This window comes from Xenopus laevis, chromosome 4L, assembly GCF_017654675.1.
Source record: "Xenopus laevis strain J_2021 chromosome 4L, Xenopus_laevis_v10.1, whole genome shotgun sequence".
Classification (NCBI taxonomy): domain Eukaryota; kingdom Metazoa; phylum Chordata; class Amphibia; order Anura; family Pipidae; genus Xenopus; species Xenopus laevis.
This window is the reverse complement of record NC_054377.1, coordinates 112,695,927-112,720,544: the sequence shown is the minus strand read 5'-3', so window position 1 is coordinate 112,720,544 and position 24,618 is coordinate 112,695,927. Positions and strand designations below refer to the sequence as shown.

The 24,618-nt window shown below is 40.4% G+C and overlaps 2 protein-coding genes across 4 annotated transcripts in view; one reads left to right on the top strand and one right to left on the bottom strand.

Moving 5' to 3' along the window:
* Positions 1-1,637: 1,637 nt before the first annotated feature.
* rab11fip4l.L (RAB11 family interacting protein 4 (class II) like L homeolog) lies at positions 1,638-19,198 on the bottom strand. 2 transcript variants are annotated; one of them, XM_018256951.2, is made up of 11 exons: positions 19,004-19,198; positions 15,268-15,389; positions 14,556-14,669; positions 12,717-12,792; positions 11,101-11,204; positions 10,628-10,768; positions 10,270-10,351; positions 8,914-9,051; positions 6,607-6,738; positions 3,205-3,372; positions 1,638-2,214 (listed from the first exon to the last, which is right to left on the bottom strand). In XM_018256951.2, exons 1-11 carry the CDS (start codon positions 19,025-19,027, stop codon positions 2,095-2,097), a joined length of 1,221 nt encoding a protein of 406 aa, XP_018112440.1. In that variant the 5' UTR covers positions 19,028-19,198; the 3' UTR covers positions 1,638-2,094.
* The window catches only part of foxred2.L (FAD-dependent oxidoreductase domain containing 2 L homeolog), a 19,478-nt gene continuing 13,398 nt past the window's right edge, over positions 18,539-24,618 (top strand). Inside the window, exon 1 of one of the 2 annotated variants that reach the window (XM_018258757.2) lies at positions 18,539-18,805. In XM_018258757.2, coding sequence (XP_018114246.1) covers positions 18,794-18,805 — 12 coding nt within the window. In that variant the 5' untranslated portion in view covers positions 18,539-18,793. Of the gene's footprint in view, positions 18,806-22,575; positions 22,866-24,618 lie in introns of those variants that run through there. The other variant, XM_018258758.2, reaches the window with a different exon arrangement.

The window sequence follows — 24,618 nt, the reverse complement described above, 5'->3', positions numbered from 1 at the left end:
CAATTCAATTTCTTGCAATTTTACAAAATGTACATGGGTGCAGTATGCAGAGGAACCCCTGTACTTTATATTGGGTCAATACAAGGCCATATTAATACTGTATATGGGCATTTTTGTCTAAGGCATTTATGAAAAAGTTGATCTGGTATAACTTTTGACAAATGCATTCCACAGATATGGCAGGCCCCATCATTGGGAAAAGCTGTACAACATGCTTATTTTGTTATGTATTTGCTCTTATGGCTGGTGGATAAGGGCAGTGCACCTGTGGATAAGGTCTACTCCAATAAGCATAGACCATTTCTTCTTTGCCTGCCTTTTACTATACTAAAGATCACCTGCTTGAGGGAAACTCTGTGGCACACATTTCTTGGGCAGGGGGTGAGATCTTTACTTTAGAACCACTGGTACATTCAAGCAGCCCTGAATCAATAATATGAAATGTAGAGGATTCCCAATATATATTTGCTAACTAGCCACATCCTATTGGAATTTCTGGCAACACGTTGCAGTTGAGAAACAAATGCCCACAGAAATAGACCCCCCCCCCCCCCCAACTTCTAAGACTCCTTTTTCCCCACTTGTATAGCACAAAAACTTGAAAATATATTCAAAAGAGCTTGGCATGACACCTTATCCATACCACAAAAAATTCCAGGGGAGCTATGTAACACAATTTCTTCCTCATTGACATACGGTTGCTGGAGAAAAAATTGCACTGGGCCTTACTTTTGTACCAAATCCCCTTATGCCATCAAGCCCACTGGATTTGTTGGGCTCCAGTAGATTCTGAGGCAGTGATGCAGGCCTCCTCGTGGGCTCCACTGCTCGTTATGCTGCTGATTTTGGTTTATTTCTAAGAGATCATGTGGACACTTCAATAAAACACTTACTTCCAAAGGCACCTGCTGCTAACATTCTGCAATGAAGACCATAGATTATGTTAGGGCTGTTGATTCCCAATATTAGTGCTCACTTTGTCTGCCAAGTAGTGACCAACAGAAGCAGTGTATGCACTGTGGTAAGCTGGCAGACATGCCACCTAGACATGATTTGATTGGCGAGCCCCCCCCCACAAAAAAAAAAAGTAATCAGAGGGACCCAACCCTCACCACAACTCCTATCCCTTCCTTGCCCCCCTGCTTGCTAGCATGCCTTGCCCCCTGTCCACACTCGCTTTCAGGTAGGAGAGCAACATGGGATGGGGGATCTCGATGGTTATAAAGGAAGCAGACCACATGGTTTAAACCCCCAGACATGTAGTTATGACCCAGTGCAGGGAATCACATCTTTGTTCTAGATCTGAAAAGGCTCTGGGCAGTAGTGATGTGCGGGCTGGCCCAAAACCCATGGGCGGATTAGGGCCGGCTACCGAAAAAAAGTCGAGCACTCCCTTCCACTCTCCCAGCCCGCAAACTCACACTGCAAGCTTTTGTTCCCTGAATTTATAGACACGCGCCTGCCCTGCCCCTTTTCATGACATCATAGCAAGGCGGGCGAGGGTCTATAAATAGAGGGGACAGAGCAGGCCCCCCTGGTTTGGAAGGGGGCAGCTTAGGGTGTTTTTCCCATAGTAATTTATTTGCCTATTCCAAATAGGAATACTTAGTTATAAAGAATCAACATAAAAACACAACTGCACATTCAATATATATTTAATATCAATGACTTCCCTGAGTAGCATATTCACAGAATATCCTTGGCATCACTTACAGACACATACATTTAAAGTCTTCTACAGAGACAAAGCCTCTCCTCACCTCTATGCAGAGTGTACATTTTCGGGCGAAAGTAAAAAAAAAAAGTGGCTATGTATTAAATTGGGACTTTAGGATTGTGTGAAACAGTGACTTACAAAAAGACACCAATAATTAAAAAATAAATACAATTTTTTTACTGGCAGACATTAAATTGCAGCCTTTTCAAATAATTCATCAGCACAGGTTTACACAGTGTGAGTAGTGAGCAATTAAAGGATGAGACCAGCTCATATTGGTAATACATTATTAGGCCTATGTCCCTCAGTGAATTTAAAAAAAAACAAAACATGTATTTACTACCCAACTATAATCTTCCCAACACTCAATCAATGGCTCATAGAGATGGCTTGATTTCAAGAAGAGCGGGGTCTTTTTCTAAAACAGTAAGGATTACACGATCTAGATACTGGCGCAGGCGTCGATTGATCTCTTTCTGCTCATTAAGGGCTGAAATCTGAGGGGAAAGAGAGGAAAACGAATTAGGCCAAAAATACAGTTTGTCAGTATTTAATGGAAATGTTACTTCCAGGTTTTTTTGTTTTCTTTTTACAATGATTTACTTTGCAGATTTATTCACTCAGCATCAAGCAGTATTCTGTGATGAAAATGATGCTTATTTAATAGGGTTAAATAACTTCATATCACAGACACCATTGATTGCAGTCAGATAATATGCAATACAGTCATTCTAAATAAAGAGTTGCAGAAGCTATTGATGGATTAAAATCCTTCGAATTGTTCGATTAGAAGGATTTAATCGTTTGATCGAACGATTTTTCGATATTCGAAGTCGAAGGATTTTACTTCGATGGTCGAATATCGAGGGTTAATTAACCCTCGATATTCGACCCATAGTAAATGTGCCCCTATCCATTCAGTTGTTTCACTAGAAAGAGAGACCTTTTTTTCCCCCAATAGCTTTTCATGTTTTATTTTCTGCAGTTTTTCCAAAATCGAAGTTTAAATTTTATTGCCCCTGTTTCTGGTGTTTCAGTCTGGCAGGTCAGTAAATCCAGGAGCAGATTCTGAACTTTACTATTTGTAGATTGCTTACAGGTCATGCAACTCCCAGGTGACCTTTTATCCTTACATGCTTCAGTGAGTCGTGAGATAACCGATATCATCAAGCATCATCCATATAGGGAATATACTATCTTTTGAAATGTATAAGAATATTATGTCAACAAGGAGTTCTAAGAACACATAATGGCACAAGGCTGAAACTCAAAAGCCTTTTTACAGGTCATGGAACCGACTTCAAATACCCTCATACCACAGGGAGAACAATATTTTACAGGATATGCATCTTGTGTATTATTAGGACCATTTTTACAGGTTACCCCTGGCTTCTGTTTGTTATAGGACTAAATATGCATAAAGACTCCAAACTATATTTTTAATATTAAGGTGTTTTGTGGATGAATTTTGATGTTTGATGCTTTACCTGCTGTTTTGTACACACATCAATCTCTTCGGCAATGGTGTGGACAGGAGAACTTGGCTTGGAATGAGAGTCCTCTCCATGGGTTCTGTGTGAGAAGCAGAGGGACCCATTTTGTACAAGCAGAGCATCCTGCAGATCTTCATTCATTTCCCGTAGACTTTGATTCTCCTGTGGAGATATACAAGTCAAATTTTTCTAGTGTTCTTATAACGTTATATTAAGCATTTAAAGCAATAACCCACTCTTGATAAAACCATTCAAATATTTAGCTAGACACCTAACATTATAGTGGAGGTGAAGCACTTTGGAAAGGCACTGTACCAGCTCTCTGTCTTGCTTTAAGTATTATTGGAAGCGACTGACTGTAATCAAGGTCCCAAAAGTGCTCTACATACTGGCAGCAGAAGTACAGCTCACTTGGCTGTATTTTTATATTTCCTATTTGAAATCACTTAAAATACAGGCAGAGGTAGGACGAAAAAAAGTGCTGCTAGGCACAGGAATTGGGTTAGACCTTAAAGGGATCCGGTTATCAGTAAACATGTTTTTTTCAAAACACGTCAGTTAATAGTGCTACTCCAGCAGATTTCTGCACTGAAATCCATTTCTCAAAAGAGCGAACAGATTTTTTTATATTCAATTTTGAAATCTGACATGGGGCTAGACATTTTGTCAATTTCCCAGCTGCCCCATGTGACTTGTGCCTGCACTTTAGGAGAGAAATGCTTTCTGGCAGGCTGCTGTTTTTCCTTCTCAATGTAACTGAATGTGTCTCAGTGAGACATGGGTTTTTACTATTGAGTGTTGTTCTTAGATCTACCAGGCAGCTGTTATCTTGTGTTAGGGAGCTGCTATCTGGTTACCTTCCCATTGTTCTGTTGTTTGGCTGCTGGGGGGGGGGGGAAGGGAGGGGGTGATATCACTCCAACTTGCAGTACAGCAGTAAAGAGTGATTGAAGTTTATCAGAGCACAAGTCACATGACCAGGGGCAGCTGGGAAATTGACAATATGTCTAGCCCCATGTCAGATTTCAAAATTGAATATAAAACAATTGGTTTGCTCTTTTGAGAAATGGATTTCTGTGCAGAATTCTGCTGGAGCAGCACTATTAACTGATTCATTTTGAAAAAAATTTTTTCTCCATGACAGTATCCCTTTAAATGCCAAGATTGAACCAGATATTGTTCTAGTGCTGCAAAATGTAGTATGTGAGGAGTTGAAGGTAAGAAATGTAGTGAGGAGCAGAAGAGTGAAGGTCATCAAAAAGCATTCTGTATGCAGTTGTATGCTACTGGCAGCCATGATAAAGATTTTAACAGGAATTTAACAGGTTTCCTCTTAGGAGAGGGCAGGAGGATTCTAGTAGCACTGACTGCAGGGGAGAGCAGGGTGAGTTTGGGAGGTTTGTTTGTCAGGGTCTGACTGATGCGTCAAGGTCCACTCAGGAGTTGGACTGTCAGGACCCTTTCAGCAAACTGAAGCACCCTCCTCCTGGCTCCCAACCTCATAGCGCTGGTTCCTATCCTGGACAACGGGGAGGTCTTGGTGGGAGAACGGATCAGGGTTGGCCCATTAAGTCCAGTGTCCCACTGGGGGTTTCCCCAGTTTCCCACTGCTCCTATCTGAGACTGTTGTTGGTAATAGGTTGCAGTAGATTAATTGCATAGGAAAAGGACATGTATGAGTATTTAACAGTTGCTTGATAAAAAAAAAGGACTGATCTTTGCAACATTACAAAGAAAAAAAGTGACAGGTTTTATAATTGGCACTATTGAGAAGCATAGGAAAGGTCAAAGATTACCCCAGACATCAAGCCCAATAAACATGGTTAATAACTAATCATGTAGTTAGGAGAAGGGCCAGATTTGGGTGGAAAGACTATATGTGCTGTTTTAACAAGGTTTAGTCACTCATAATGACACAACTGGGTGGAGTGCAAATATTCTGATACGGAGTGAGGAAATCAGACTCAAACAAAACAGTTTGCATCTGAGATACAGTTGCTAGGTGCCATGTCGCAATTCCAGGGTCAGACAGTGATTGTAATTTCCATCACTTGTATATAATGTCTTTATCTACAGCCAAATAATTGTAAACTTCACAATGTTGCAACCAACAGAGACCACATCTATTCTCTACTTTTATGAGAAAAATAAACCTTGCTTAAAAATAGTGCATCCAGGGGCGATCCTGCCCAATATGCCGCCCGAGGCAGCCTTAGTTTTTGCCGCCCCCCATGTCACTCACCTTCAGCTCTGGACGGGGGTCGGGGGGTCCACGTCGCTAGTGCAGAGAGCTCAATTGCGCTCTCTGCACTAGAAGAGCTGGAAATTCGGCTCTTAGTTACCAGGAGCTGCATTTTTGCCGCCCCTGGCAACCAGGAGGGAGCTGCCGCCTGGCGGAGCGCCCCACAAAGTAAGCAATATGGTAACTCATCCTCATACAGAGAAGTGCAAATATTAAGATAAGAGCAGTTTTGTCAACATATGTGTTTAAGAAAATTAGTGGAAGATGCATTGTGTCACATATGTTGACAAAACGGATCTTACCTGTATGAGGGTGAGATACCATATTGCTTACTTTGTGGGTGCTACAATTCTTATCAAATTGTCTCACTTGCTTAAAGAAAAATAACTGGGAAGCAATCATGTTTGGTGGTGGTTTACTTTTACGTTAATTTCTAGTATGTTATAGGATGGCTAATTTGGATAAATGTAATTTTTTCAGTTGGTCTTCATTTTTTCTTTTGTATAGTTTTTTTTTATTTTAATTATTTGCCTTCATCATCTGACTGTTTCCAAAGTTCACTGACCCCATCTAAAAAACAAATGCTCTGTAAGCCTAAATATTTTTTGTTACTGCTCCCTTTTATTATTCATCTTTCTATTCAAGCCTTCTTCAGCTTGCAGATTTCTGAAACTGGAGTGTTGCTGAATAAAAAAAGACAAATAATAGAAAATGAAAACCAATCAGAATAGCATTCTCTACATCAGTGGTCCCCAACCAGTAGCTCATGAGCAACATGTTGCTCTCCAACCACTTGGATGTTGCTCCCAGTGGCCTCAAAGCAGGAGCTTATTTTTGAATTCCAGGCTTGGAGGCAAGTTTTGGTTGCATAAAATCTAAGTAGACTGCCAAACAGAGCCTCAATGTAGGTTGGCAATCCACATAGGGGCTACCAAATGGCCAATCACAGCCCTTATTTGGCACCCCAAGAACATTTTCATGGTAGTGTTGCTCTCCAACTCCTTTTACTTCTGAATGTTGCTCATGGGTTCAAAAGGTTGGGGATCCCTGCTCTACATCATACTTAAAATTGATTTAAAGGTGAGCACTCCTTTTACTTAACCTAATGTTTTTTGTGTGGCTTTTCTTAGTTAAACAGCATTTCCCAGACTTACATCTGCCAGTCTCTGCTTCTCCATTTCACACTCTTCCCAGAGGCTGTGGGTACTTCCCGTATCATCACAGCATTGCAGCTCGCAGTCTGTGCTCTGGAACCTGCTAAGCTCACATCGCAGATCTTCAACCAGCTGCAAGGTTGAAGATTTGAAAGTCATGAAAAGTAAAGTCAATCATGTTTTGAAGAGACAAACAAAATCGGCTATAAAAATATTTACTCATTGGCGTACATGCAACTTTACTTTAGAATATGACCTTTGGAAGTGTGGAGCACAGGGCGTTTTTATTGCTGTTGCAATAAAGTGGAAAACAGCAGAATTTAAACACATGTGGCAACTTTAAGGACAGGCAATAGAAGGAGTGTTGGCGCTGCTGCGCTCAGTCTGTGTATTTTTTCAGGCTGAGAGAAGCGGATCCGCTCCATGCCCCATGTTGGGCCAAATACTCAAAAGCAGGCAATGTCAGGCTGACCTCCACATGCTCTGCTGTGTGTGACTGCACGCAAATTCAAATGGTTCAAATGAATGGCGATGGGATACTGAGCGTTCCTCTTCGCTCAGCCTGAAAAAAAAAAAATGTGCAGGCTGAGAGCAGTGGAGCCAATATTCCATCTGCCCTTGACCTAACTAGGGCAATACTGTATATAAGGGATTCTCAGTGATCATGCTTAATGTGTTATAGATAATGCCATTAGTTTTGATAAATAAATAATATGCTAGGTGGCTCAGTTCAAGCATTTATTAGTGCAAAATAATCACAGCAAACATCATCAAAAACATTGCATAATATTATGTTAAAACATATCACAAGGCAGTGTGCTCCTGGTCTCCCTGTCTGCATACCTCATGTCAGCCACTCCCTCCTGACGCATTTCGCACCATTGTGTGCTTCGTCAGAGGAGGTGTGGCTGTATCCGGTCATATCTCTTTTATACCCTGCATGGTTTTCTTAACCCATATTCCAGGGTTCTCTACTTCACATGATTTAATCTATCCATATATCAGGATTATTTTTACTATGACCGGCCTACAGCTCTGTCAAAACATCAAAACTGATTTGTTATGGAACAATTAAGAACCCTTCAAAGCAATTTTAAACCTTATATATAGTATAACTTAATTTTATACTTGAAACCCAAATAAAGTGCACTATTTTTTATCAAACCCCTAACATCAAATTCATCATAATAAAGTGCACATGTACTATAAAATGCATACATGAAAATAAAGTGCATCAAAAGCTTAAAAGATAAAACTACTCTATATTTGCTGCAGTGTAGCAATTCAAGCACAGGATACACAGCAGATAACAGATACCCTATGTGGTATCCCATTGTATACTACAGAGTCTGGTATCTGCCGAGTATCCTGTGCCTTTTTTCTCTTTGTCAGCTTTGAATAGCTGCCCCGATGGCTACACAACCACTTGTTTATATAAACTATAGTACTGTTGCTGAAGTAAACCCACCAGTTTAACAATGCAGTGAAACAAGACATATTTTCATGTTAAAACACTTTAATTTTTTGGTGTTACTGATCCTTTAAAGGGGTTGTTCTCCTTCCAAACACTTTTTTCAGTTCAGTTGTTTTCAGATTGTTCCCCAGAAATAAAGACTTTTTTCAATTACTTTCCATTATTTATTTTTTACTGTTTTTCCAAAATCTAAGTTTAAAGTTGAATGCTTGTGGTGTTTGAGTCTGGCAGCTCAGTAATTCAGGTGCAGACTCTAAACTGTTACAATTTTGCAACATTTAGTTGATACATTGCTCAGCAGCATCTCTGAAATATTAGCAACTATTGTATCAATTCTAACAGCTGCCTGTAATGAAACCCAGAGATTCTGCTCAGTAGGGACAAAGATAAGAAATGTATCAATTTAGAACAGTTTAGGGGGTCGGCGACCCCCCAGAGCTGCTTCAGAAGGTGAAAAGACACTTTACACCTATTAGAAAAATGGTGACACATAGAAAATAGAAAGTCATTTCTGGCGATTAGTGATGTGCGGGTCAGGATTTCACCGATCTGCATGCCACCCGACCTCCCACCACCCGCGCCCGACTTCTGGGTTCCTTTTATAGACCAGCCCGTACATCACTACTGGTTATCTTTCGGAAAACAACTAGTTGTTTGAAAGTGAGAAACCCCTTTAAGGGGCTCAACTGGTGACAGTAAATATTCAATATTTGTTCATTAGTTTCGATAGCAGATATCCCTGTTGAAGCGTTGTGCCGGCGCTGCTATCTTAAGTCAGCACAATGTAATGGGTAGTGAGTATTAACCACCCAATCACATTAATATTTACCCACCTGTGCTGCCTCCTGCCTTTCACGTTGCCAAGCTTCTCTTTGCTGAGTCAGGGCCTCTTCCCACATCCTGCTCCTCTCCCGCTCCGTCTCCAGACTCTCGGCCGTTTCAAGGACTTCACTCACCAAGCTCTGGACTTTCTGTAGAAATACAGATAATTACACATATATTATGTTTGGAATGAGAGTTTTGATCATTATAATTCCCCATTATCTGGGACAGCTAGAGTTTTTGTTTACCCCTTGTTTAACATGGATTCAATTAATAGAGCTTGTGTTGAATATATTTTCTGCCTATTGTTTTAATTGCAAGATCTATGCTTGCAAGATAGATTACATTTCCAGTATTTAACTCCCCCCCACCCTTACATTCACCCTTTCTTGTGACTGTTTTGTTACCAGGAGTTCATTATGCAGGGATTATTTGTGCACTGGTAACATAATTATCTACCTTACAAAGATCAAACATTGAGTAGCTTTAGTTTCCTGTTTGACCTGTTTAGCTACAAAAAAAACGTAAAACACTATAGATTTTTCTTGAATGGACAAAATGTAAGTTCAGCTCAAGCCCTATTCATGGAACCTGTGATAAACAAGGAGGTATACGGCCTCACATTTTTTATTACAATTGAAAACACACTTTGGCCATTATGCAAAATAAATGTGGCCTTTGATGCCATCTAGTGGTCAACCAGTGAACAGTCACGTCTAAGTTAATTTGTGATATATACTGCATTATTTCCCATGTTTTATTCACACTATCATTAATTAAGCTTGGGCCATTATATTTTGTATTTGCAAACACTGTTTTTAGTTGTAATTGGGCCCAGGGCAAAACAGACTTTGCATGGCTTCATTATTTATAAACACTATCCAACCTATGGCTGTTAAGCGGTTATGCTACAAGTCATAGCACTTATAAAAAAAAAGTGGTCATCATGTTGCACATTATACTTGCTAACTGTCCCCCTTTTCCTGTCTAAATTGCTCTACTACAGGACCCCACTAAATGAGAGGTGAAACCATTATCTCTGTGTAATAGCACATTACCCAGTATGCTAGGGATGCACCGAATCCACAACTTTGGATTCGCCCGAATCGCCAGATCCTTCATGAAAGATTCAGCTTAATACTGAACTGAATCCTAATTTGCATATGCAAATTAGGGATGGGAAGGGTAAAAGCCCGAAAAAAATATTTTTTACTCTTCTATTTTGTGACAAAAATTTATGCGATTTCCCTTCCCACTCCTAATTTGCATATGCAAATTAAGATTCCGTTCAGCCAGGGACTAAACCTGCTGAAAAAGGCAGAATCCTGAATTCAGTACATCCCTACAGAATGCAATGATAAACTTACCTTTTCCAGGACTCTGTTCTGGGCATTGAGAGCTGTGACAGACTGAGACAACTGGCCATTATCATCCTGTAACACTTTTATTCTGTGAAGAGAAAAATGAAAAATTGATGAGAGTTCTATGAACACAAGCAGTGAGAGTTGCTTAGGTTTTCCCCTACTCTTGCAGCAGTCTATATTGATTCTAAATTCAACCCTTCTTGCATATGTCTGGACTGCAAAACATAATGATTGACAAAAAGGATAGATCAATCAAAGCAAAGGTAATTAATTGAAAAAAAAAAATACGAAATGGAAGTTCCAATTCAAGCTGCAAATGAGGCCTAAACCCCCATATACAACAACTAAGGCAAAGACATACCGTGCATTTAACTTTTCCATTTCTAGACGCCACTTCCTCTCTGCCTTAAGGAAACAGGACTCTCTCTGAGAAAGAATTTCCCTTTTCTCTTCCTCCAGTTGCAGCTTCTGTTCCTGGATCTGCTCTTCCAGAGAGTATATCCTTTGAATTGAGAAAATCAATATAATAACTCGCATACACAAATCATAAGTGCATTTGTTTTTTCATTGTGCTGCTATTCTTGTCTATTATAGCATTAGACCCCTGACATATGTTTAGTCAATTAAAGCCAGTGGAGTAACATTTCTCACAATTCATTCAAAATGATTTGCAGCTGAAAGGGGAGTATATCCTTTGCTGGCTATCTATCTATCTATCTATCTATCTATCTATACACACATATATACACACGCGCACACACAATCCCTAGTTATTTGGTTTTTATAATTTATACTAAAACACCACCTGAAACTGTAGTCTACCACCCCTCTTACTTTTTTGTCAGGTCCTTGTTGATCTGGTGCAGTTTCTGTTCTTTCTCTTCTCTCTGAAAGTTCTCCCCTTCCAATTCCAATATCCGATCTTCCAAAAAGCTCAGCTAATGGGAATAAGACAAGAGGATCAAATCACTTGCAGTAGACTATACTAGAGCTGTGCTGAAAACTTGTCATTTAGCATGTGTCCTTTTTTTTTTTAGTAGTGGCCTCTTTGTGTGATGAATATTTGCAACAGATCAAAAGAACTACAGCCTGTAGAACTCATAAGGATAAGGCACACCTTGCTAGTTGTTTGCATCTTCAAACATTAACATTAACATTAGGCAGTTTGCTAGGAAGATACAAGAAGCTTGGCTGCCAAAACAAAAGTTGCAAGAAACTAGTAACCAATAATAACAAGACACAGAGTTTGATGTATGTGTATTTGGAACATACTGGTCTGAAAAGCCCCTACAGTGTTCCTACTACATGGAGCAAAGTGTAGAGAGGATTAGGGTGCTCTTCGCTAGAACAGGTGGCAGCCGATAATGTCAGAAAAGTTGGCCTGGTGTTAGAGGTTTTAAGGTCATGCATAATACATTGAACAATATAGTCTGGTATCTGATCGATTGCCCCACATGCCGAAAAGGGACAGATACTGTATGAATTGTCATACACATGTACTTTCCTATTATTTAAATCTGATCTGAAGAAAGTAAATTGGAGCAATGACTCACCTTTACTTTTTCATCTACAGGTACATACAGATGAAATTTACAAACATCGCACAATTCGAAAGGATCACAAGATGGTCAACAGAATTACCCTGACCTAGCATAGATGTCCAGATGGTCAGGCATTATGATGATATGGCGTATATTATAGAGGAAGCAGACCCTACAGTCGCAGCCAAGGGAACAATGGTGCCCAGTCTGCGGGGTCTGCTTCCCCTCCTCAGCTGCAGTGAGAGAAAGGGCATGTGAACGAGTGGGCAGCGGAGGGAGGGTGAGTGACCAGCAGCGGAGAGAGGGAGGGTGGGCACGCAGGCAGCGGAGAAAGGGAGGGTAGCGTAGAGAGGGAGGGTAGCGTAGAGAGGGAGGGTGGGCGAGCGGGCAGCAGAGAGAGTGTGGGTGGGCAAGCGGACATCGGAGGGGGAGAGTGGACAGTGGCGAGAGGGAGGGTGGGCAGTGGAGAAAGGGAGGGTGTGCGTGCGGGCAGTGGAGAGAGAGAGGGGTTGCGCGCTGGTTCCCTCTCAAGATTTTTATGCAAGAGAGCACAGTGCGGTCTGGGTATGCTGCGGATATCATCCAAACTGACTAACCAAATATGTGCATGTATGGCCATCTTAAAATGGGTCAGACACTAGTCACACATAGATTCAAGATGATGATGCGAGTTGTGCACCCTCTTCTGCTCAAAGGCAAAACTAAAAGTTTTTAGAAGACCTTTGAATAAATCCCAGAAGTTCCTCAAGTTTTCATTACATTATATCACCAAAGAAAATTTTAAAAACGGCCTAATTTGAAACTCCCATACATTTAAATAAAGAACTAATGAAAACATTGCCATAGCATTATGTGAAACAATAAACACTGACACATTCCATAATCATTTAAAAAGAAACATATGGTTACCTTTTCTACAGATTCACTGTTTGAAGACACCTCTGGGTCCATGCTGGAAAGGTCACAGGCACAGCTGTCATGTACTCTGGGAAAAACGAGACGCAAAATGACTTAACGGAGATCAAACAACAACAGTCAAAGACAAAGATCAAGGGAGATATCTGTTGTGCCAGGTGTGCAGTTAAAATCACACTTCTTTCATCTTAAGAGCATAGTTATTTGTACGAGCCAACTGAACAAAACACTGTGGCATTATGCAGCAACCACTTTCTTACACACTCACAATGTTCAAAGGGACTGTACAGATGATTCATAGGAAAGTAGGGTAATCCTAACTCTAAATACGTTTATTTTTAGGGAACACTAAAGTGAAGTAAGTGTTTAAAAGAAATCAATCTTCCTAAAGGTGGCCATAGACACACAGATCCTATCGTACGAATCAAGGATTCGTACGATTTTCGGATCGTGTGTGGAGAGTGCTGACATCTTTTGTCTGGCGGAGATCGGTCGATCTGTCAGGTTTGATTTTGACCTGACCGATCCCGCCGGAGCCCACGGCCATGCGGCCGAACAATCAGATCACCCCCGATATAGCCATGCCTGTTAATGGCATATCGGGGAAAGATCGGCTCGTTTGGCAATGTTGCCGGATCTTGGCCTCCTATGGCCACCTTTACTAGAGGGCTCTTCTCTCTTTTTATGTTATTGCCTTGGTGAAAGAAGAAAAAGTAGAAAAGGCCAGGGACATAGCCATGTAAAAACACAATGCTTGTTCTCATTCAAAAGGAACTTGCAGATGAAATGGCTAATCCTGCACAATTTTGTATCTGAAAGTCCCATAAAATTGTAATAATAACGGCCCTGTGCAGTGATGCTATGACCAAGTTATTAAAGGGGTGGTTCACCTTTAAGTTAAGTTTTAGTATGTTATAGAATGGCCATTTGGTCTTCATTATTTGCTGTTTTTTTTTTTATATAGTTTTTGATTTACTTGCCTTCTACTTCGCTTTCCAGTCCAAAAACAAATACTCTGTAAGGCCACAAATTAATTGTTATTGCTACTTTTTATTGCTCCTCTTTCTATTCAGGACCTCTCCTGTTCATATTATTCTATTCTATTATTCTATTCTATTCTTCAAATCAATGAATGGTTGCTAGGGTAATTTGAACCCTAGCAACCAAATTGTTGAAACTACAAATTGGAGAGCTGCTGAATAAAAAGCTAAATAACTCAAAAAATGAAAACCATTGCAAACGGCATCAGAATACCACTCCCTACATCATACTAAAAGTTAACTCAAAAGTGATCAATCCCTTTAAGTGGAACCACAGTTGCAGTTTCTCTAAAATTGCAGCAATGATTGAGCAAATGATACCATTCATTAACGGGTACTAACATCCAAAACTGCTACTTGCGCATTTTGACAAAAGACTCCACCAGGGAATCATTTTTTATAAATCTCACGCAAGTGCTCCAACTGACACAGGGGAACCCTGGAGCTACCACTTCCTCAAAGATGGGGGCCTCCAGGGTGCCCACTGCATGACACGTCAAAAAGTGTAAAGTCTAATTTATGAAAAACTGCAAGTACAGGTTTTTACTCATTAGATGCAACTAAATCAAGCGCAATTCCCCCTAGCGGATGCAATGACACTGGAATTATGAGAAGAAACACTGCATTGTGAGTAAAAAACATTGCAAATTGCTTCCAAAATGACACTTTGTACACTGCACTTCAGTTATATAAATGAGCTCTAATGAGTTACAAAATAGTAACTGGAGGAGACAACATAAAATCCTTTAATTTCCCAAATGCATAGATGGTAGTGGCAGTGCCTATATTATACCTGCAGCTGCTGCTCCTTATGCTGCATGAACTCACCACCTCCCCATAATCTTCAAACTGGTCTTCAGGGATAGTGAGGAGCTCAAATGGCTCAGCCCATTCTGCCTGAAAGCTCCTATGGAAACAATGACAAATGTGTGAGAAAGAGAGGACATTTACAAATCCATGAATGGTGCCCCCCCATTGACACATACTAGTTGCTATAATGATTAAAGGCGTGGTTCACCTTTAAGTTAACCTTTACTGCCTTCTAGAATGGCAGAATTTCAATAATAATAAAATCAAAATTAGTTTTGATTTGAATTATTTGCATTTAGTCTTCTGACTCTTTCCAGTTTTCAATTGGGGGTCAGTGACCCCATCTTAAAAACAAATGCTCTGTAAGGCTACAAATGTGTTTTTATTGCTACTTATTATTAGTTATCCTTCTATTCAGGCCTCTCCTATTCATATTCCAGCCAATGCTAGGGTAAGTTGGACCCTAGCAACAAGATTACAGAAACTGCAGAATGGTAAAAAAAAAAATAAAAAGCTAAATAACTCAAAAACCACAAATAATAACAAATAAAAAACAATTGCAATTTGTCTCAGAATATCATGCTGTACATTTAAAGGTGAACAATCCCTTTAAATTACTTTTAGGATTGACCCCTTAAATGCCGATTTATCATATCCATATGTTTGCAGCTAAGGTAGGAATAACTGGTACGCACTCATCTACACGAGTTGACTCTAGTGGGGTCAGGTCAGATACAGGATCTTCAGTAAACAAGCAGTCTGGAAAAGCAGGTTTAAGTGGTTCATTTTTCTCATCCTTTCTTGACAAAGAAGAAGACTAGAAGCAAAAAAAAACAAAAACAAATTATGGGTTTTTTCATGGCATATTTTATCACTAGATAACTATAGAGATTCAAACTCATCGACACTCAGATCACTGCTTCAGCATGGCTATTTGCATAATGCAGTGAGGGATATGGACTCGGGGGGTGTGGATCCTTTGATATTAGATGGGGGAGGAATACAATATTTATGTTATTTATGTGCTATCAAAAAACATGATTGAAACAACAAGACTATTCAGGTAATTGCCATATTGCTACTTTTAAGTAAAAGGTTACGGAAAAAGACTAATAGTGGGCATGTATGTCCCATAAAATTTTAAAACAGGGTAATGTGATAAAAGCCTGAAAATTCTCGTAGCAGCTAAAACCGTTATTTATCTTCCGTGTCCTTTCCTGCTGTAGGGGCAGGGTGAGAACTACTTTGAGTTTTACCCCACCCGCAGCATATATTGTACAGGTAAGCACAGAAGTACGATTAGTACCCTGCTGTGTATAGTGAAACTGCACTTCATCCTAAATGACTGGAATCTTTCTAGTATGTTCTCTGCATATCCCTAGTAGTGCCTCAGGCTAGTGTCCTGCACTAACAAATAACATTATCTTGTAGAACAACACACCTTCAATTACATTAATGTCTTTATTAAATTATGACAGTGTAATAGTTGTCAATAGTCTTAATGAAAAGTCAATTGCCACTTGACATGTTGCAGAGTTTGCAGACTACTATGTTGCCATAAGAGTTTGTTTTTTAAAAGCAACTGGAGCGATGCTGTCCTACACAATGGTCGTCACCGTTATGGTAGAGGACATTTTAGTCATATTCTAGGGCTTGGCAATTTCTGTGAGCTTCTGCAAAAAGTATTCTATTCCACCAGGACGCTCAGTTGTGGGCAACAGTTATGGGCCATATTGCACTGGTGTTTGATACAACCCTCCAACACCTGCCCATGTTTGATGGCAGTAGTGCAATAGCCCCCTGCTCCGTCAGCTGGCTGCCTCGAGAGGTACAAAAGCCCTAAAACTGGCAGAAGAGGTACTGTATGTGGCCAGCACACCCCACCATTACACCCTAGGCACATGACTCTTCTGCCTAACCCTAGTTCTGACCCTGATGGCAAGAACCAGGGCAAAACAGACTTTGCTGATTTTTGTCCATTCAATGGCCCCTTCCAGCAAGACGGTTATTGGATGTTAGGAGTGCTTCTTTAAAGGGAATTTAAACCCAAAACAAATAAATAATGTAAACTTAATTAGGATGATAGAGTAGTGCTTATGTATGCATGTATGTAATTTAGAGTTTATGGCTCAACGGAGGGTTAGAAAACCAGGGGCAAACTGAATACAAGGTGTGCATAGAAAAAGCATATGCAGGTTTTTGCAGACATTCTGACCTTCAAATGTAAATTGCAAAAGTGCTCAGGGTCACTCTGAGTAAGTTTACTTCAGTTAATTTTTGGCCTTTAGAGCCACTTTAAGAACAGTTGAAAATCTGCAGATTGGGCAGGACTAAGATAAAAGGTTACAAGGGTTGCCACCTTTCCTGAAAATAGATACATAAACATATACATAACATTGGCATCATCAAGCCATTTTAAATAAAGTATAAAAATTGCTCCTTTTAATTAGCTGGACTGGCATCGGCCCTACCTCATCATTAGTCATGTCTATCTAGCTTCTAAGCATGGCAGATCATTACTCCCCAGATGGCCTTGGCAGCAACTGCCTGCCAATACTACCCTACCTAATAATTCTACCAGGGTTGGCACCTTTTATTGACAAACACACCAACTTTCCTATATTTTTATCTTTCTTCCCTACTATTAATTTTATGCTACCTGGCTCGTAAATATGGGCCCTTTCTTGTTTAACATGTTATGGTACTTTCTATGAGTTCTATGTTTATTTTCACTGATAAAATCTTCTCAAGCATTGTCTGGAATTTGCACAGTTAAACATTAAGACAATGGGTTCAACTTTTGGTTCAGGTCTCGCTTTGTATGTGTCCATAAAGTTTCGAGAGACAGGAACACAATGCTGCATGTAAACAACTGAATAGCATTTTACTTACAGAATCTTTTTCCTGATAGGTGTTAAAACACTTTGCAAGCAAACCCCAAACTGACCAAACACCAGTGTGTAAGTAGGAAGTATAGCTGACAGCTGATGGGAAGACTGGCCAAATGCTGGTTTGGGTGAGCCTTTAACCAGAATGCACACTTGTGTAAACACATGCAAAATGGAACCATATTAAAAGACTGGGGGATGCTACACAAAAACATGTGTGGGGAACTGGATAATGCCCATTTAATATACATATTTATAAGAATATTATCAATCCACTGATCAGACAATTGTTAGGTTAGAATTTATTTTTCCATTTTTACAGTGCACCGAATTAGCCGAATTAGTTTTTTATGGCTTTAGAATTTACAGCCACGCATATATAGCCTCAGTATAGAAATACCATGCATTAGTATAAATATATCCATTGAACTACAGCAGTCATTTATTTATAAGAGAGGCTTAGATTTGTAGCTCAACAATAATGAATATGCCAGTAAATGGTTTTGGTTAATGACTGGCTGAGGGCCTCTCTCCCTGCTTCCAGTTGTGGTCTGTGGGAAGCAAATTTTTACTTAACACTGCCATTGTGATAGCTGCTAGTGAGTAGGGGTTAAATCCCTTGTGTGCTGCAGATAGGGTTACCACCTTTTCTGGAAAAAAATACCGGACTTCCTATATATTTATCTTTTTTCCCTATTAATAACATTGGGATAAACCATAATTTTTACCGGTCAGGCCGGTAAAAAACAGGTCAGGTGGCAACCCTAGTTGCAGACTGAAATGGCATCCATCAGAAATAATTAATGAGATAAGTCATGCTGCTAGTTCTTTTTGCAGAATTGCGTGTACTTAGTTACAAACTTTTAGAACTATAGAGCTAGTATGTAAAGCTGCACATGGACTTAAGATGAAAATGCTGCAAGCTTTTAGGAAACATACAACACCTGAAGTGTAGCGTCTATTTAGTAACCTAAATGGCTGCATCATTTTTTTTATTCATTTAGTCATTAGGTAACACCTTACAGCTATGTTTTAATCACAGGAGTGCTATTCCAATAACTGCTTCCTGACAAACAGAAATAAATTAGAACAGCTCTGCCACCTTGCCTTTGAAAGCAGACACATTAAATTCCCACTTTAAATAGATATTTAGCAATTAATTAAGAGCAATCTGCATGGCAGCACAGAAATCAGTGTGGCCTGCAGAATCTAGATTTCATATTAGCCATGCAAGCTATGGATTCAGTACCAGGATTAGAAAATATGGGCCCCTGACCATGTTGGAAGACTGAGAAAGTAAGGGAATTAATTATATTACGGATTTCCAACCTGAATGGGGCATCAGGTATGTCTTTACTGGAAAAATCTAACCATTTGTGTGTAATATATATATAATATCCTTTGTCTTCCTATTTATGTTATAAATTCCCTGTCTGCCCCAAAACCTTACAATGTGTCTAGTTTGAAAAGTGGGAGATGGAAACACAAATAATAATAGTCCATTAATAATTAATGTTCTATGAACAAAATGTGGATCACTCACCTGTTGTGTTTCTATGGGTCCCATGATGGTGTCCAGCACAAAGAAGTCCCTCGGGGAGCAGGATTCCGAAACAGCAGCTGGAGCCAGAGAAGGCAGACTTTTTACTATTAACTCAGACACATTGGGATTTTGTCACTGCTCTGCCAGCGGGTGGGTGTGGGGGAAGAATTTGACAAAGGGCAGAGGGTAAGCTTGATTGGTTATAGTTTTTCTTAACACCCCCTCCTCCTCATTCTTATTCCCTTGTACCCCTCCCCCTAAGTCTCTTCCTGCAACAATGAGAAGAGCAGGACTAGGGCAATTCAATATAAACAATAAAGTGCAACTGCTCCGGGTCAGGGGAGGTGACTCTCAGAGAGGTCTGATATCCCATATGAAATATTATGAACTCATCTGTAAAGTGAATTGTTATTGCTAGCAAAATAATCATGAATAAACATTATATTTACTTGAGTGAGATACATAGGCCACTGCCATTGTGGGCCCCACAGCGAAATCCCTTTATGGGCCCCTAAACTTTTACAAAAATTATTCATAAGCATATGTTAACACTTATGAGTCTATGTCCCACTGGACCCTTATACTGCTTGCCCCAGTAGTCTGCTGCCTCTATAATCAGGCCCCTATTTTTGAACTGCAACTCTCAACACTGTATAGACAACTTAAAGGCAACTCAAGGTATACTTGTTGCTCAACTGAAATTTAGAATTTTGTGTCATTTGCTTTACTATGGTTTCAGTGAGGTGTAGTTACACTAGTGTTGTAGGTTACTTTTTCTTGCATTAAACTGTACACTGACCTTGGTATAGTAGGGATATGCATAAAATGTCTATACTAAAGCGCCATTGCTAATAGCTTTATAGGGATAGGAAAGTCAGGATCTATACCACCAGTTTCTAGAAAACAGAAATTTCCAATATGAAAATTGTCCTGGGCAGTGCTACTGGGTGACTTGGACTATGTGGACCATGTTTTAGTCCAGCAGCAGCCCTGACTACATAACCCTATCTCTAAAGGTGGAAATACACAGACTGATAAAAGATGCAGACTCTGACCCTCCAGACCAAGTCACCAGTTAATTGGCCCATACACTGGACCCTCACTATGACCCCTCAGGTAAGGACTGCATTGGTGCCAGGGGCGTTTGTGGGTGCTGCCCTGAGGAAGCATATTGGGTGCTGTCCTACATCGCTTAGTAATTTTATGCTGGAGTGGGTCGAGGGGAGGCGCATCACTAGTGCAGAGAGCCCAATAACACTGCCCATTTTAAGTTGCGGGCTGCTGCTGCCTAGGGCAAGTTTCTCTCGCTTCAAGGAAACCCTGATCCACTGATGTGGTCCTCTCCTAATGGGTCACTGTAGGCCTGCAGTGTTATAAAATCTTTGGTCCAGGGGCCAAAAGATTGTATTAGTCTAATCTGGCCCAGTCCATGAGTGGCCAAACTGACAGATTCATTCATTAGGTGACCAAAACAAGCAGATCTTTAGTTATATGCAGGACTGAGATTGGGGAATTGGTACAGAACTGTAGATAGAAGAGAGATAAATATTGGTAAATGAAGACAGAAGTAAGGGGGAAACATTTCCAAGAAATGGGATTATGAGAATAGAATATGGATGGAATTCTAAAACAATTTACATGTAGAGATTCAAATGACTGCAGAGAGGAAGATATTTTCAGGCCTTTGGAAACTTGCAGGAGGGTATATGTCTTGATGGTTACAAAGAGCCCAGCCTGTCACACACAACATTTCTCCTATAGTGTTTATTTTGTCAGTGAATATTCCAGTTATGCCCGATATGTTCAGTAACTGGCTTGAGTTTGATTTACCTGTCACTGTGCATATGACATTTTATATATATGACAGATGGATCTCATAAAAGCCATTTACTGCATATAAAGGGGCAGAAGCTAGCTAAATCAGCATGTTCACTGGTGGCAGAGAAATGCCATGTGTGATAGGGACCTTGAGTATGGAATTGAAGGCTGCATTGGCAGATCATTAGAATACACACTTAAGACAGCTCTAAAAAAAATTGATATTCTGTGGCTTTACAGCAATTTGGCACCACTCATTTTTGTTGTGTACTATATAATATTTGTGTTTAAGACCAGTGCATGCTGTTTCTATGATCATCACCTCTCTTTAGAAGTTTCATTTCAACTGTTGTGTTTAGAATGACAAATGCAGGGCTTTACTCCCCACCCCCCCAGCAGATAGATGAAAGGGCTCTTTTTTCTTGCCTTGTGCACCTAATTTGGCCCCACCCTCACAGAACAGAAATTATAATGAATAAGCTATTGTTTGGTGAGCAAACCAGGCAAAGGTTGGTTTCTGTGGGGAAAACAATGTGCCAGATTTTAGTTTCTAAATGGCAAGCTCTACTCTATCATTATCTTGCTGGTATTATTAGGTTCCCATTTTACAATAAAACATATTTACAGATTTCTGTATTCTCTCATTGAGAGAGTTTATATCACGAAAAAGGCGAAAAATCTTGGTTCTTTTATCAGCAAATATGGTATGAGGCCCTCTTGAGAGGAGTCTCCCATAGGATTGTAGTTGTTTTGCTCTGATGTTATTGCTGAGGTCAGATGAAGTTTAGTTTGCAGCATTTGGCTGCACCACCAGATATAGCAGTGGGCTACCTATATAGTTTTCATGAGTTTTGTGTAATGAGCTTGTCCCTCTTAGGGTCAGGGTACATGCTCATATTCGGGGAATTTAGTCGCCCGGCGACAAATCTCCTCTTCTTCCTGGCGACTAATTTCCCCCGAACTGCCTCCCGCCAGCTAGAATGTAAATCACCGGTGGCATGGCTCTCGGAGCGCTTCGGATTCTGAAGTCACCTGAAGTTTCCTCGTTAGACGACTTCGGAAAACAAGGCGCTCCGAATGACATCCTGCCGGCGATTTACATTTTAGACGGCAGGAGACAGTTTGGGGAGATTAGTCCCCAGAAGAAGAGGAGATTTGTCGCCAGGCAACTAATCTCCCCGAATCTGAGCGTGTGCCCTGACACTAATCTGCCATACAAGTCTTACCACTCTGAGGAAGTGCCCAGTTTTTGGGGCATGAAGCGCGTTCATCTACCGGACACCCACTTATTTTAACCACTGTGTATGTTCAAATAAAGCCGCAAATTGATATTAACCCTACGGCTTCCCGTGGATATGTCCGCCTGCGCTGCCAGCCGGCAGTATCTTCTAAGTCTTATCACTACATTTGCTTAAAGACTCAGAACTATTTCAGGAAAAGAAATACTGTTAATAGCAATTACATTTACTGAACCTCAAAACCATTGAAAATCACTTTCATTGTGCAAAAAGATGGAGGCCCCTTGGCCTGTATCACTGGTGCTCTGTCCCTAGGTGTGCTAGTGTATTAGTGTGCTGCTGCTAAATTCTTTTTCTGAGTCCACCCCAATGTTTACAGTGACACAAAAGCCTGCAGGTCTTTGTCACACAGAATAATGCAGGTGAATTCTGTACAGCTGTGATTTTCTTCACTGCCGTAAATGTATTAGTAACTTGCTTAAGGGTAGAATTAAAATGGAAGGATAAGCAGGCAGCAGGGATTTGGCTTGAATTTTGACCCCTTACACAATCCATTCTGCAGCTGACTGGGAGGGGATTTAGTGAATACTGCATTGCAAGACATGCCATTCTCATGTACGCTACAACCGCTCTGTCCCCCTCCCTTACTCGCTGGTATACAGCTGCCTGTCTGTCCCCTGACCAGACTCTATGGTGTGGTGTCTGTGAATGTAGCAGCTCCAGTGTTTCGCGGATCTGTCCCACAATCAGCCAGTGTCTCACCTCTACTTGATGATGCCTAAGCTTTCAATATAATATGCGTGAGGGTAGGTGGCTTCCAATGTATATTACTGTGTTCAGTTAGTCTGTGTTATGTAGATGTTCTGCATTTGTATATTTGCATGTGTTTATGATGTTCATCTACATGGTATTTCAATGGTATCTCCACTCAAATACATTTGTAATTCTCTGCACCTTTACAGGCTTCTAAGGGTATTGAAAACAGTATCTGGTATCTGTGTATCAATTTTATGATCTTTACTTCTGTTTCTCAAATAAATTAAGCACAAGTCAGTTCTCCCTGTCTGCTAAACAGCTGCTTTCTACTACATTGTTTTAGGCGTCAGAACGTGGAGTGCAAATAATATGAACAGCCAGACAGTACTTGGAAAGTTACTTAGAAATACTTTTTTTTATTTTCTTTGCAAAAATTAATATTTGTGTGGTGTGATTGCAATATTTGCAGGTTTGGTGTTAAAGGAAATTGTTTAGTATATATATATAAAAAAATGGGTAAATAGCCCGTGCAAAAAAAAAAAAAATATATAATATAGTTAAATAGAAAAAAAAATGTGATGTATAAAGGCTGGAGTGACTGGATGGCTAATATAATAGGCAGAACACTACTTCCTGCTTTGCAGCTCTCTTAGTTTCCACTGATTGGTTACCAGGCAATAACCAATCAGTGACTTGAGGGGGGCACATGGGTCATAACTGTTGCTTTTGAATCTGAGCTAAATGCAAAGGATCAATTGCAAACTCACTGAACAGTTATGTCCCATGTTGCCCCCCGACAAGTCGCTGACTAACTGAGTTATAGAGCTACAAAGCAGGAAGTAGTGTTCTGGCTATTATGTTAGACATCCAGTCACTCCAGCCTTTATACATTACATTTTTGGCTAACTATATTAGAAACATTTTTTATTTTGCACAGCCTATTTATTTATTTACCCCGTTTTTATTTTTGCACTGAATTGTTCCTTTAAGCCCTTTGATGTAGTGGAGAAGTGAGTATGTCTGAGTGTGTGCTTGAGCTGTGGTGCATTTTGCCACATGCTGAACCTGCTAGCAGGGTAGTTGGTTACCATTACAACCAGCAGGTTTAGCAACAGGGTTGCTAATGACAATTGTGGGGCCTCATACCCCCCCCACATATTCAGCCATACACTTGGTTTGTCAAAGCCTGCCCTCTATCCACCTATCTGTCATCTTAGCAGAAACCCCACCTCTTTTACAGCATTCTGGACCCCAAAAGGACTTCTTATTCCTGCCAGATGGTGGAGCTGAGTGGTAGACCACAGTCCCACCGTTAGAGAGTGTAAAGATATAGACCAGGGATTCCCAACCTTTTGAACCCGTGAGCAACATTCAGAAGTAAAAGGAGTTGGGGAGCAACACATGCATGGAAAATGTTTTTGGGGTGCCAAATAAGGGCTGTGATTGGGTATTTGGTAGCCCCTATGTGGATTGTCAACCTACATTGAGGCTCTGTTTGGCAGTACACCTGGTTTTTATACAACCAAAACTTGCCTCCAAGCTTGGAATTCAAAAATAAGCTCCTGCTTTGAGGTCAATGGGAGCAACATCCAAGAGGTTGGAGAGTAACATGTTGCTCACGAGCTACTGGTTGGGGATCACTGAAATTATAGACCTAGGAAACATCTCGACACAGGACTAAGGTTGCCACCTGGCCGAAAAAGTGATGCTGGATGCCAAAGTTATTAATAAGGGAAAAACAATATATATAGGAAGGCCAGTATTTTTTTTTCTAGAAAAGTTAGTGACCCTACCCAGGACTAC